The 14,320-nt window shown below is 42.6% G+C and overlaps 1 protein-coding gene across 5 annotated transcripts in view; it reads left to right on the top strand.

Annotated features, from left to right (window-relative positions):
* Positions 1-14,320, top strand: part of usp24 (ubiquitin specific peptidase 24) — a 150,228-nt gene that overhangs the window by 22,414 nt on the left and 113,494 nt on the right. For all 5 annotated transcript variants that reach the window (XM_084309162.1, XM_084309163.1, XM_084309164.1 and 2 more), the window contains exons 2-4: positions 5,567-5,735; positions 8,224-8,291; positions 13,525-13,668. In XM_084309162.1, the coding sequence (XP_084165288.1) occupies positions 5,567-5,735; positions 8,224-8,291; positions 13,525-13,668 (381 nt within the window). The remainder of the gene's footprint in view (positions 1-5,566; positions 5,736-8,223; positions 8,292-13,524; positions 13,669-14,320) is intronic.

Genomic DNA, 14,320 nt, shown 5'->3' with positions numbered 1-14,320 from the left:
AAAGAAATACAGTGGAGGTTAAAATAAGAATATGACTTGGCCTGAAAAAAAATTCAGTCAGGAGATTTTTTTTTGCTTTAATCCCTGGGCGCACCGCATACAGCACTACGGTGCAACACGGCCGACCCGGGTTCGACTCCCGGACCCGGTAATCTTTGCCGAATGTCTTCCCCGGTCTATCTCCCATTCCTTCTCTCTCTCTCTCTCTCTCTACTGGACTGCCCGGTAGCAAACATCAATAAAAACCTACAAAAACATAACTTGTCCGAAAGGACAAGTAACATTTAGAATTGATGAAGTGGGCGGTGATGGACATATAGGGCTGTAAATTAACCCTTGACCACATGTTACATTTGACATGTCTGGTCAGTGCATATAACTCTGCATCCCGACTGCCCCTTTCACAGAAACCATGTGTCTGTGGCAAGCTTGTTATGTCACATTGGGGGAATCCTACATATTTACCATTTTCTTGAAACTGGTATTTATTTCCCAATGTACCTAGCAACTGCCCTTGTACAGTTTTGCCACCGAAATGTTTATATTTTGTTGCCTCTGTGAAAGCCCCAATGTTTGAGGGTTGGTTGTTTTCACCATGGTAACGTTAGGGGTCTTGGGCCGGCTGCTCTCTGTGGGAGATTTGTGGTGTTACCATCTCCCAGCTTACAAGTCACTTTGTTCAGTTTTGTTAAAGGAACACGCCCACTTTTGGGGAAATTATTTGCCATCTAGCCTGGAGTTAGACAAGCAGATGCATACCTTTTCTTCTCTGTGCATTAGGCTTATGGAACAGCCGCACCGTTTTTTGAAAAACAGGGCTTTGAGGTGATGAAATCACTGCGGCCAGGCAGCAGTGGTTTGGCAAAAAAAAAATCCGAGTACAGTATCTGCTTAGAAAACGAAAATGTATTTTTATTTTATTTTCTCCGTGGAAAATACACGGGTCACAAGTTAACAACATGTTTACAGGAACATTTTGGAATTGTATTTGAGTGTATTTCGTGACTCTTGGGAACTAGACTACACTGGCACACCTACTTCCAGGGAATGACGCTAAGCTAGGCTAACGGTACGGCTGTTCCCAATGCCTAATGCATGCACAGAGAAGAAAAGGGTATGTAGCTGCTTGTCTAACTCCAGGGTAGATGGCAAATAAGCTAATTTCCCCAAAAGTTGGCGTGTTCCTTTTAAAGCAGCTGGTAGAGCAGTATTTTAGGTCGCTTCACACTGTAGATGGCATTTGTTATTGTTACATCTGTATCTCAGACATTTTGTAATAGTTACACACCGCCTTGTCTTAGGTTAGTTAGCATGTGACAATGACAGAATTGGCTCGTGGTTTTTTTGTGTGGATCAATCGGTTTTCGCAATCGGCAACTACAAAACATTATCGGAATTCCCCAATCTCATAATTATACTGAATATCTTCCCATAACAATTGGCGGTCGATCGATCGGGAGAGAAGGTAGGGAAGGGGAAAGGGAGGTGGTAGGTTGAAGGAGGGTGGTTATGGGTAGGGAAGGTTGAATACTTGGGAGAACAGGTGGGTTTTGAGTCTGACTTAAAAGTGGAGAGTGAGGGAGAGAAAGCATAGAGAAAGCAAGAGAGAGCGAGAGACTTGACTAGATTCACAACATGCATTGCATAATTATTGATACTGTTATCGTGGCCACGTGAGGGCCATTATTGTGGCCACATGCGCAATAACGTCATATCGCCCAAGCATAATACTGTTATTATCCACTCCCTGGTTTGTCATTTTGTTAGTAAGACATTATGCTACTGTATCACATGGCTTTACCGACCACACCCTCCCCATCGTCCTCCTCTCTCATAATATATTATACCGCCAGCCTGGAGGACCAAATAATAGTCAAGTAGAGTCACATAGCAATACGCTTGAGGAGACTAGTGTCTGTCTGGATGGTGTTTGAGATTCAAGAGGAGAGAGAGACGGCAGAGAAAAGGGGGACAACGAGATGCAGAGGCCAGAGAAGGACAGACTGAGGATGAGGAGGATGACGATGAGACTTCTAAACGACTGTTGTCCCTTCTCCCCCCAGAGACTGATCTTTCTAAATGTAAACTAAGAAATCCCTGGTATTAGGCTATTAGCATCCATCTTATTGTCCTTGTAACATAGCTACAGAGGTTTAAGTGTTATATTGTTGTTGATTGTTTGATTTCTTTTTAATTGGGGTTAAAAGGTCAAGATAAGAAGATGAACACAGAGAATAGCATGTGAAAGCATTTTACAACACATATTTCCAAGGGGTGGGAGAAATAATCGATTCATTTAGTAATCGCAAGCTTGGCTAAAGTGCTGAGACGACCATCCGGACCCTTAGATCAGACGCATTTGTAATTTAATAACTACTGACACTTTGGTCAACTGACTGCATAAAATAGTGTATGCTCTGATGAAGGTCGGTTGACCGATATCCTGGTAGTTCATATTCCCGACATGGGCCTCAGTGCAGGCCTGTACAGTGCGAGATATATCTCGCACGTGCTACAGCAACAGCGGTCTGTGCGATGAATGGATTTACTTCACTAGCACTGGTGCGATAGGGATTCGGTTCATATAGATACTCTTATTTTGAAAATCCTGTAGCGGGTCTCATTTCTGCCCACGCGCAGCTCCAGCTATAATAACTAGGCTCGACAGCTAGCAACATTCAGGTGCATATGATACTCTTATTTTGAAAAAACTCCGTGACAACTCGACGAGTCATATCCGCCCTATCCGTGCTTGCAAGCAGAGCAGCGTGTTGGTGCGCACTGCTGCTGCGTAACACAGCAGTGCGCCTACACGTCCCGAAATAAGTCCGTGGTGTTTTTTTTTTCTCGCAACGGGTCAAATGCATCTACATGCTTTGCACCGTCGCCATTCCTTTATGCGCACATCGCCCGAAATTAACGTTTATGTACCATTACAATCACTACAACGTTAGCAAGCTAACAAGCTAATCCTGATCACAGGCAGAGCCAGCAGACACAGTGTGGAAAGGGAAATGGGGGGGCACTCTCTCCCCTTCCCTGTGTGTGTGTGTGTGCGTGCGTGCGTTTGGAAAGACGATGAAGTCACTAGTCAGGACTCAGGACAGGAGTATATTATAGTAAACTGAGGATGGACAGATAATGTTGATATTCAAATATAAAAAATTTCGAGAGGAGTGGAAGTTTGAAGACAGACTAGACTACAATATGATGCAGGGGTGGTGAGTTGAAACAGTGTGTGTGAATGAATGAATGTAAACTTTATTTAACAGATTGCAGAATGGGTACAGTACAGTACGGCTCAATACACACAATTGTTAAGGGGATGCAGACCAGAGAAAGACGTTTGTCTTGTTTACATCAGGGTCCCCCATTGTGTGTGTGTGTCCCAACCGACCCCACTTCTATGTTTCAATAAATTATTTGCATTTAAAACTATTAACGCTGACTCATTCCTTCAGTCCACTCAAAATTATGCTAATATTCCTTATGTTGTTTATGATATTAATTGAAAATAGCATATGAGAGTATTACTATTATAGTAATAATAACACATGGCGATATACTAAATGACAGCCAAACATGGCACTGCAACTAAATAACACAAATACAATAGGCACATTTGTGACTGTTACAAATATAACATGTTTTATACTTGTGCTACAAGATTTTGGCCTGTGCTACAAAACTATCAACCTCTGTAGCACCAGTGCTATGTGCAAAAAAAGTTAACGTACAGCCCTGCCTCAGTGTCTGGTCATGATAACAGTTGACCTAAACAAAAGGTCATGCAGTGCAATGGCCCCATGTTCAAGTTTTCCACAAAGTTTGGCCATGTTACATGAATCCATTTAGAACTTATGCACCCTTTTGTTCTAGGCCACCCCCATTGCCCATTTATTTTTAGCCACTGAATTGGCATGAACACACTTGACCTCCATGCAAAATATTAGCCTCCTAGGGTGAAAACTATTATAGGGTGAGGATTTTTGTGGACCAACCGACAGAGCGACTTATAGAGCTGCTGGTCGCAGCCAAAAATCATTGGCCGATACCAATAATATGGGCAGCGAAATATGGTGTTTCCCTAAAAGAGACTCATTATGTCTGTGTGAAGGTGTTTGTTACATGAGGTTATAATTTCTTGTGTGTATTTTTGTGTTCATGTGTGGTCGTGTTCTTCATGTGTGTTGTTGTGTTCATGTGTGTTGTTGTGTTCATGTGTGTTGTTGTGTTCATGTGTGTTGTTGTGTTCATTCATGTGTGTTGTCGTGTTCTTCATGTGTTGTCGTGTTCTTCATGTGTGTTGTCGTGTTCTTCATGTGTGTTGTTGTGTTCATGTGTGTTGTCATGTTCTTCATGTGTGTTGTGTTCTTAATGTGTGTTGTGTTCTTCATGTGTGTTGTTGTGTTCTTCATGTGTGTTGTCGTGTTCTTCATGTGTGTTGTTGTGTTCCTCATGTGTGTTGTCATGTTCTTCATGTGTGTTGTCGTGTTCCTCATGTTTAGATTAGATTAAATTATAAAAAATGTATTAACACTTTGGTCGCCAGGCTTATATTCTTAATATACCATCCTCCGCCAGCTCTATTTGTCTATGGGGATGTTTACCTTCTTTGCAGGGCTATAACTTTTTAAATTGTATTGCTAAATTGACATTACTATGGCCCATTCAACGTCAAGTATCTATTGTTCAGGGTGTAGCAACGTTATACTTTTTCATTCACATATTCATACTAAAATACGGTCTAAACTAAAGTATAAGTATGTTTTTATCGTTTTCTGCAGCTTTCTCCAGAACGTGATTTATAGCCCCAAATGCATTATATTGATCAAATACAGTTTGATAGGAATCTGTGCGAGATAAAAAATGTCAAATGGACGTGCTTCTAGAAGTTACTACTGATCATCTGATGTTGACCGGATGGGGGGGGGGGGGGGGGGTCGTTTATAATTCCGTGGCCAACGTTAGTTGATTCATCTAGTGTGGGTGATATGATCATTAGAGCAGTTAGTATCGAACACGTTAAAAAATAACGCTGAATCTTACCGTAGCTTCCTCATAGCGTTGGGCGATGAGTGTGGAACAGAAATATTCCTATTATGGGATGTAGAAATATGCGATCCATTTCCAGGTTGTATAATAGTATATACGTCCAAATCATGTTGTTTATCGAGTTATTGGTAACGGATTGCTATCCGTTGTGTCTAGCTCGAGTCCTGGGACTATTACAGAGTGATCGGACCGAATTTCCTGTTTCCGCTCTGGGCGATCCGCCGATCGGCCACCAGATGGCGCTCTTGAACCGTTGGAGAGTTGAGAGGGGATCAACAGTAGATCTCAAGTCTCTGGGGGAGAAATATGATTTCGATCACAGATTTTTGAAATATTGATATCAAAGATGTGGTACGGCATCTTTGGCAGAATGAGCATGGTGGGGAATGACGTGGTACAGCGTTTTTGGCGACCATAGTGTTAAGTAGTACGTTTTAATAAGTTTGGCTTCCAACCAGAGTGAACATGTAACAGTGAAGGGCATCATTGTGTTCTCCGTGTGTGTTTGCAGAGAAGCAACGATGAGAACGGGAACTGTTCTGGAGGCAGCATGGAGTTTCCCACCACCAACCTGTATGAGCTAGAGAGCAGAGTCTTCACTGACCACTGGTCCATACCTTACAAGAGAGAAGAGTCGCTGGGGAAATGCCTCGTCGCATCCACTTGCCTCGCCCGTCATGGTAAGGGAGAGTGAGTGTGTGTGTGTGTTTGCGTGTTTTTGAAGTGTGATCTTCTTCCTCAGATGTGAGAGGAGAATCTTTGTTGTGATCTTTAACACTTTGGATGCCAACCATGCGGGGCGCTAAAAGGCTCCGTATGCCAGCGTCCACTTCAATGATAGAGCTCTCATATTTGCAAACGCATAAACTATGTCTTAAATTATGTGTCTAATCTGGCCGTCGCTTATCAATGACTTGTTTGCAGTCAACATTGTCGAAACGGATTGTTTTTTAATCGGTTCATTTCCGTTTTATACCATTTTGAAAAACTCGTTTTTTTTTTAAAGTTTCAGGAAAATATTAAGATTCTGTGATAAACGCCCTTTACTGGAATACACAAAAAATGTTGTCATTTTTCGGCCTATTTATGAATCGTTTTCAAATAAATGCTAGATTATCGATAGTATATGTGTACTTATGCACGCTATATAAGCGGGCTGAAAAATCTAATCTTATTTCCTGATCGCACACACACACATATGGCACACGCTGATATCTCTGTGAAAAAAGTTCTGATTATCCTAAGACTGGTAAAATAGATTCCTTACCTCAGATCAGATGTTCTCTAAAAAAATTCCTGATCGCCATTCGAAATATCGATCACGTTTATTGATCCAACGCTGGATACTGGAAATATGTATTCCACTCTGTTTTGGGGCTCGGAAATGAATCTGATCCTCTCGGGTGGCTTGCCCGAGAAGTGAAATGAGGAAGCTGGATTTCCCCCCCCCCCCATGTGTTTCATTCAGTCTAATCCAATGGGGTGCAGTACAACAGGGAGAGACGATAGGGGGCGGTATTTTCCCAATGGAGCTCAGAGAGTTTTCAGCACTAATGTGGGTAGGGATGGGTATCGTTAGGATTTTATCGATACTACTACTCCTATCGATACTGCTTAACGGTTCGGTACTTTATCGATACTCTTATCGGTTCTTTTTGATAATTTTTTTATGATTTTTATATTTGCAGTTGAGAGCATTGGTCATCTCCCTACAGTAAAGATTAGAAATGATTGAATTATTGTAAATTTGTGTGGAGTGGTGGGAATAGCTGCTTCAATAATAACTTATAACAACAACAGACAAGTTAGACAACTATGTATACAAAAAAAACGATATACACTGAATGATTAGTTGTTACCTAAAGTCCTTGGACTCCACTGTAGAGAACGGGTGCAGGCCTTTGACAACAAACTTTGTCACAGCCCTGTGACACTCGTTCACCCTATCCTCTGTCATCTTTCCTCTAGCTGCTAGGGAGAAAGGACTTTGGGTGGTGGAGGTAGAGGGAGGATGTGTGGTGGGCTCACTGGGACACATTGGTGGCTGACCTCAGCTTGACGATCTATAAAAAGTTTTTAGATTGTAGTATTTGTAGCTAAACAATTATTTTGTTTATTAGCCTATTTGTAATAATTCGTTATTAGCCTAGGAAACTCCGTATCTTGGCTTACCGGCTGCAGTGGACGTGGATGCAGATGGACCACTGCGCGCAAGGCAGTCGAATACGGCGCATTTCTGCAAACTAATATAGTGTTTTGCAAACAAATGTTTTGATAGATTGCTCGTATTGCCACCCTTACTGGCAAATGTTTTGTTGCACTTGTGAACGCTTCGCTCTATCCGCCATCACGACTCAGTCCATGCAGAGCTGTCTGTGTCTGTGTGCAGCGCGCGTCAGCACGGAGACAGCGCTGAGATGCTTCCAGCTGCAGCACATCAGGTGTGCGGGGCTTGTAAGCACTGCGGTCTGACGTGCTGCAGCTGCATACTATTGACAGCGCTTTCATTAAGGAGTACCCGTATGTATGTGTAGCGCGACTCGCGAGGAGTGTGTAATAATGACTCGCTGCGACTCGCTTCTCGTGCAGAGACAGAGAGAGGAGAGATCGTTCGCAACTTTTAAATAATAATAATAATAATAATAATAATTTCTCTAGAGTATCGATAGCAGTACCGAGGACGTCGGAGCTTATAAATACTCCGGTATTTTCTAATATAGTACCGGTTCCCGTTTAAAACCGGGGTCCGGGGGGCATCCCTAAACGTGGGACTAGATTGATGAAATATGAATTCAAATCGCTAATAAAAAAAGCGAGATTTATCGTCGCTGGCACTCAACGGTTGGCATGAACTAACGATAAATCTCGTCGCTGGCACTCGTCGTGTTAAGATTGAACCACATTATCTTCTGGTGTGTATACTTGTGTGGGTGACTGGTGGATGTAGGTTAACCACATTATCTTCTGGTGTGTATACTTGTGTGGGTGACGGGTGGATGTAGGTTTTGTTTTCCTGGCTGGGTGCTCTTCACACGCCATGGTTATTTTAGACCCGGGTGTTACATGGCTCAATCCGTAGCTACTTTCATACAGCTAGATCTTTTCACTATGTAGACTTGTTGTGACAAACATGAAACACTAAAACCAAGTTTCTTTCTCTCTTGTCAGGTTTGGCTGATGCAGATGAGAACTGTAAGAGGTTCATGGATCGCTGTATGCACGAGGCCTTCAAGAAGGTGAGAGGTCACAGAGCTCAGAACCACACCGTTAACACAGGGTGACTTAACATTGTTGTAAGAATGTCGTGTACCCACATCAAATTACCTAGACAGTGTGCTTGATATAAACAGAGGACACTGGATTAATGCTCACTCAGTGTTTTATTCAGCAGTGATTTTTGATGATAACAGTTCATTGTTGGGTGTAGCCCATATGTCTGAGAGAAATTGGATAGATGAATAAACCACTAGGATGAATTAAGAGTCTATGTGCAGCTTCCTTCCTTCTAATGACATACTGGGAAAGAACTGTGCTGCCATGTTTAGCTCTTTTCAAACATGTACTTGTGAGAGACGGAGGCTGTGTGATGGAGGCCGCATGGATTTCTTTGCTATTCCACTGCTTTTCAAACGCTTGTCAAGTTTCTTGTTAAAACGATAAACAATATGCGAGTCTGCAGTAATTGGGGCTCAGGTAGTGGGTGAGAAGTGAAATGACGCGTCTAAGGTTGCATTTCACCTCTGGATACAGTCACCTCTTATAAATACCTAGGTATCTGGTTAGATAATACACTTTCTTTTTCTCAGCATGTTACATCTTCAATAAAAAATAAAAGCAAGACTTGGCTTCTTGTACAGGAATCGCTCCTGCTTTACACACTCCCTAGTCCAAATGTCCATTCTCCCATTGTTTGACTGGCGATGTAAAAAAAAAAAAAAAAAACATCCAACTAAAACCCCTCTTTCCAAACGCAGACACACAGAAATGGATAATGCCCCCCCCCCCCCCCCCTTCTCCAGTCCCTAATGGACCTCTGCTGTTCTCTCATGGCTCTGATCAGCTTAGCATAGTTAGCTTACGCTAACGTAACGTTAATTTTCGGTCTTTAACGCGACGTGGGCATAAAGGAATGGCGAGGATGCAAAGCATGTTAGATGCATTTGACCCGTTGTGGAAAAAACAGGCACTTATTTCGGGTAGCAAAATAGGCGGACTCTGAAGCAATGCTGTCTAACGTCTACACACGCTGAACTACTGTTGTTGTTGTGGCCGGGCGGATATGCTCACCAGGGGATTTTCAAAATAAGAGTATCGCAATATGAATCGATCTTTTTACGTTGCATCGATCCTATTTGATAATTGATAATATATCGATCTGGATCAATCACCCCTAGTATATTGTATAGTAGTGTACATAAGACCCAGTGCCTCATCCGTAGCTATGACTGTATTGCACTATGACTGTATTGCACTATCGCAGGACCTTAGCATGTCTTTACCATGCTTTTGTAAGCTTTATGTACATTATACCCGTTATGTCTCATTCTATGTCTTATTCTTATTTTTATTACTTGTATTATTGCACAATCGCTGCGGGCATGACCACCCGCATTTCACTGTATGCTTGTATGCCGTGACAAATAAAACTCTTGACTTGACTCTTGTCATTTACATGCATGCAAGCAAGAGTGTTTTACAAATGCCCCCTTTTCAACACATCACTGTGACTTGTACACATTTGTAAATTGTCCATCGTTACTCTCTCGACGAGAAATTCATTGGCTTACACTCATTTACAAAACCTTCCTTGGTCTGACCCCTCCTTATTTGATACACTTGTTAAAATTGTCATCTACTCCCTATTAGGGGTGGGCGATATATCGAGTATACTTAGGTTTATATCGAGATTGTTCTACCCGAGATGTAGTACTGTACTATATCGCGAACATCGAGTATTAGTTTATATGGCGTCGCCCGCGGCCGAGAGACACTCTCAGTGCTTTCCTCGAGAAGGGACGGCGGAGCTATAGGCTAACGTTAGTGTAGTCAGGGCTGTACAGTGCGATATAATGTTGCGGTTGTAATTTCATTAGACAGACCAGCGCGGACCTTTAATAACATGCAATTTAATTGACACGAGCAATGAGCTAACGGTAGCTGCTAACCAAGGTATCCATTAGGATTATGCTAAGCTAACTAGCGATAGCTGCTAACCCTGGAAAACGGTCAAAGCGGACTCCACAAGACTAGTTCCATTTGTGAGGAAAGGGGGTGGGTTATATTGACAACGCTTGACAACAGAAGTTTAAACATAACTTCATATTTATTGGTTATTCGTTTCTGTATATCATCCAATTTCCATCTCTGTGTGTCTCCATCTCTTCCTGTTTACATTCGAGTGTGACGTCATCACCTACGGCAGCTTAGACGATCAAAACGCGAACCTAGAACAAAACCCGAGGGGGGGGGGGGCTGGCTCTCTTGTTCATTCTCGCCCCCTCTCTCTCTCTCGCTCTCTCTCTACATTCAGTAGCCAAACGTTACAGACAGTATAAATACTAACTGGATAGTTGATGATATAAACATTTAATTTCATTATCTGAAATATTCTAAAATCATTAAGTCTGCTATAAGCCATTATACCTTTGTGTGTGATTATTATTTTCTCACAGTAGTGTGTGTGTATATATATATATATGTGTGTGTTTGGCTAAAGTGGATAGAAAACACAGTACTGTGTAAAAGTCTTAAGGTGCTCCCATAGTCGAGCAGACTGTACACAGAGCAGACTCCGCGGAGGTCCGCGCGGCTCTTTGAGCTTTCATAGTCGAGCAGATCTCAGCGGACGTCCGCGGTCTATTTCCTACATTTCTCGCACAAGTTTTACTACATTTCCCACAAAAAAAGTTTTACGCGCTTTAATAACAGGTATATAGGCAGCGAGATGCAATGTACCGTATAGGCTTGAGGTGGACAGCGCGTGGTGCTGAAATGAAACACGCATTGCATGAAATAAAAGCACCAGTTTTATTTAAAAATATTGGAAACGGAGATAACATTCTATGTTATCTCCGTTTCCAATATTTCGAAATAAAACTGGCAATTTTACACACTTCATTTAGAAAAGCCATTCAAACATCTCTCTTGGCACGGAGTGAGTGGTCAGAGTAAAATGCAGATCGGCGTCACATTAAATGCAGTTCGATGTCAACCAAAACGCCGAGCAGCGTTTTGTGTGACACCAAGTCAGCGGCGCGGATGTCGCGTCAGAAAATAGGAGCGTCGCACCTGTGGGTCTGCTGTCCGCTGAGATCAAAGCTCAAAGAGCCGCACGGACCTCCGCGGAGTCTGCTCTGTGTACAGTCTGCTGGACTATGGGAGCGCCGTTAGGCACCCAAGAGTTTTTATATAAATTGTCTTAGATGTAAATACACTTTTTTATTAGTGTGTCAGTAGACTACTCTTAGTACATTTTCATTAAATTATTTTTTAAAGCATCTTCATGGTTTAATAATGCAAACATATGTTGCAGGGACTTATTATAATCATCATATTGGCGTGACTGTATGCATCAAAGGGTTAAATCAAGCATTTTTAAGTGCTTTAGAGGAAATGTCAAAATATTGCAATATATATCGTGTATCGCGATATGGCCAAAAAATATCGCGATATCATTTAGAGGCCATATCGCCCAGCCCTACTCCCTATAACACCAGAGCTGCTCACCATATCTCGCTAGATGTTCCCAGTGTTAACACTTCCTTCGGTCAATCCTCCTTCCAATTTGCTACTCATTAGTTGAAACGAGATGCAGAAGAAAATGGACAAATTGATCCCCCTCACTACTTTTTAAGGATTATATCACAGAGTTGTTTATACACACCTGCAACTATCACCTAGCCTTTTAACTGTAATTTGACTGTTCTGCTTCATGTTATGCCCCTTTGTAATTGTATTTGGTTGTTTGACGTGTGTTTTAATTATTTCCCTTACCTCTGTGAAGACTGTGATGTATGTACCATCTGTCTCTTTTCTATTTATTTTATTTAATATTTTTGTCCCCCTTTCCCTTTTACCCTTCGAGGGGACCTTTTGTCCTCTCGCCAGGCCATCATTGAAAATAAGAATTTGTTCTTAATTGACTTGCCTGGTTAAATAAAGGTTAAATAAAAGGCAATGTCACATTTGAGATAAATGCTTTAGTTCTTTCCACATAATGCTAGGCACTCATGGCAGACCTGAACTGTCAAATCGGAAAGGTTTGTAGATGCCAGAACGTCTCCTTCGGTTATCTACAAACCTTTTAGTTTTGACACTTCAGGTCTGCTGTGGGTGCCTGTACGCGTGTATCACTTCCGCAACGGATTTGATTTCCGGGGTTGGCCTGATTGGGCGCGACGGCCACGTGACACGCCGCGGCAACGCCAGAGGCTGCTGTGTTTCACTGCCGCTTTCCCACTTCCACGCCGCAGCAGCGCTGTCGCGCCACATCTTCTGAGTGCAGAGCTGTTTAATCACTTTTCCCACTGCGTTACCAGTGGCGCGACGCTGGAGTTCACTTCGCCTTGCTGAATTAAAGAATAAATAAGTTAAACGTGTCAATTCAGCAGTCAAAGTGTACTGTATAAATCTAACTTCATTAGACGGCCGACGTACGGCTCTCTTGTCCATTAATGGATATATAATGGATATTTTATTTATCTGCCACCGTGGTGTAATGGTTAGTCCTCATACCTCTCACGCGGACGACCCGCGTTCGAATCCCCCCTTTTTCGAATTTTTTATTTTTTTTTGCGATGTAAATGCTTCAATCTGGTGCACTTTGAGAGCTATATAAATAATGACCGCTATATAAATAATGACCGCCTGATACACGCTTGAGGGCGTCATTCTTTATATAGCTCTCAAAGTGCACCAGATTGAAGCATTTACATCGCGGGGCCGCGCCGTGTCACGTGGGCGTCGCGGCCAATTAGGCCAACCCCGGAAATCAAATCCGTTGCGGAAGTGATACACGCTGCCTGTACACCTAGGCTGATGTCACCAGCTAGCTTGCATCAGTAGCATGGTGCAGAAAACTAAACCCATCAAATCATATTTTAATGTTATTTTATAAGTGTATACGTTTTTTTTTTGTTTTTTTACTAAAGTCTTTTACTAAAGCTATAAATGACTCCTCAGTCAGTTGTAAAAGTACTGCTGCTGCCACTGACTATAGAAAAGAGATGCCCCACTATCACAGATTCCCCCCCCCCCCCCCCCCCCCACTCAATGCACTTTGTGCATTTGCCATAGTAGGACGAGACAGGCTGAAACAGTGTGTTTCTTTACTCTCTCAGTATATGGTCATCTGTGGTTCCATTGGAAAGCACCAGCCTCGGTGCAAAGGGTAGATCCAGGTGAAGGCTTTCCCAACATATTGACGTCACTGACCTCTCTGTTGTCTCTGACCCTGTCTCTTGTCTTCAGCTGCTGACTAGCAGTGCAGTCCATAAATGGGGGACAGAGATTCACGAGGGAATCTACAACATGCTGATGTTACTGGTGGAGTTGGTAGCAGAGAGAGTCAAGCAGGACCCCATACCTGTAAACCTGATGGGGGTCCTCACTATGGTGAGGCTTTGTTTTCTCCTCCTCCTTCTTCTCTCTCTTTCTCCTGCTTCTCCTTCTTTTTCTTCTTCTCTTTCTCCTGCTTCTATTTCTCCTTCTGCTTCTTCTCTTTCTCCTTCTGCTTCTTTTTCTCCTCCTGCTTATCTTTCTCCTGCTTCTATTTCTCCTACTGCTTCTTCTCTTTCTCCTTCTGCTTCTTCTCTTTCTCCTTCTCCTGCTTATCTTTCTCCTGCTTCTCCTGCTTCTTTCTCCTTCTGCTTCTTTTTCTGCTTATTTCTCCTTCTACTTCTCTTTCTTCTTCTGCTTCTCTTCCCCCTTCTCTTTCTGCTTCTCCTGCTTCTTCTCTTTCTCCTTCTGCTTCTCTTTCTCCTCTTTCTCCTTCTCTTTCTCCATCTGCTTCTCTTTCTTCTCTTTCTGCTTCTCTTTCTCCATCTGCTTCTCTTTCTCCTCTTTCTGCTTCTCTTTCTCCTGCATCTTCTCTTTCTCCTGCTTCTGCTTCTCCTGCTTCTTCTCTTTCTGATTCTCTTTATCCTGCTTTTCTTTCTGCTTCTCTTTCTCCTTCTGCTTCTATTTCTCCTGCTTCTGCCTCCTGCTTCTTATCCTTCTGCTTCTCTTTCTCCTGCTTCTGCCTCCTGCTTCTTATCCTTCTGCTTCT

Source organism: Notolepis coatsorum (assembly GCF_963971535.1).
Source record: "Notolepis coatsorum genome assembly, chromosome: 2".
Taxonomy (NCBI): Eukaryota; Metazoa; Chordata; class Actinopteri; order Aulopiformes; family Paralepididae; genus Notolepis; species Notolepis coatsorum.
Note: the sequence above shows the minus strand (reverse complement) of the source record. Positions and strands in the feature narration are given on the sequence as shown.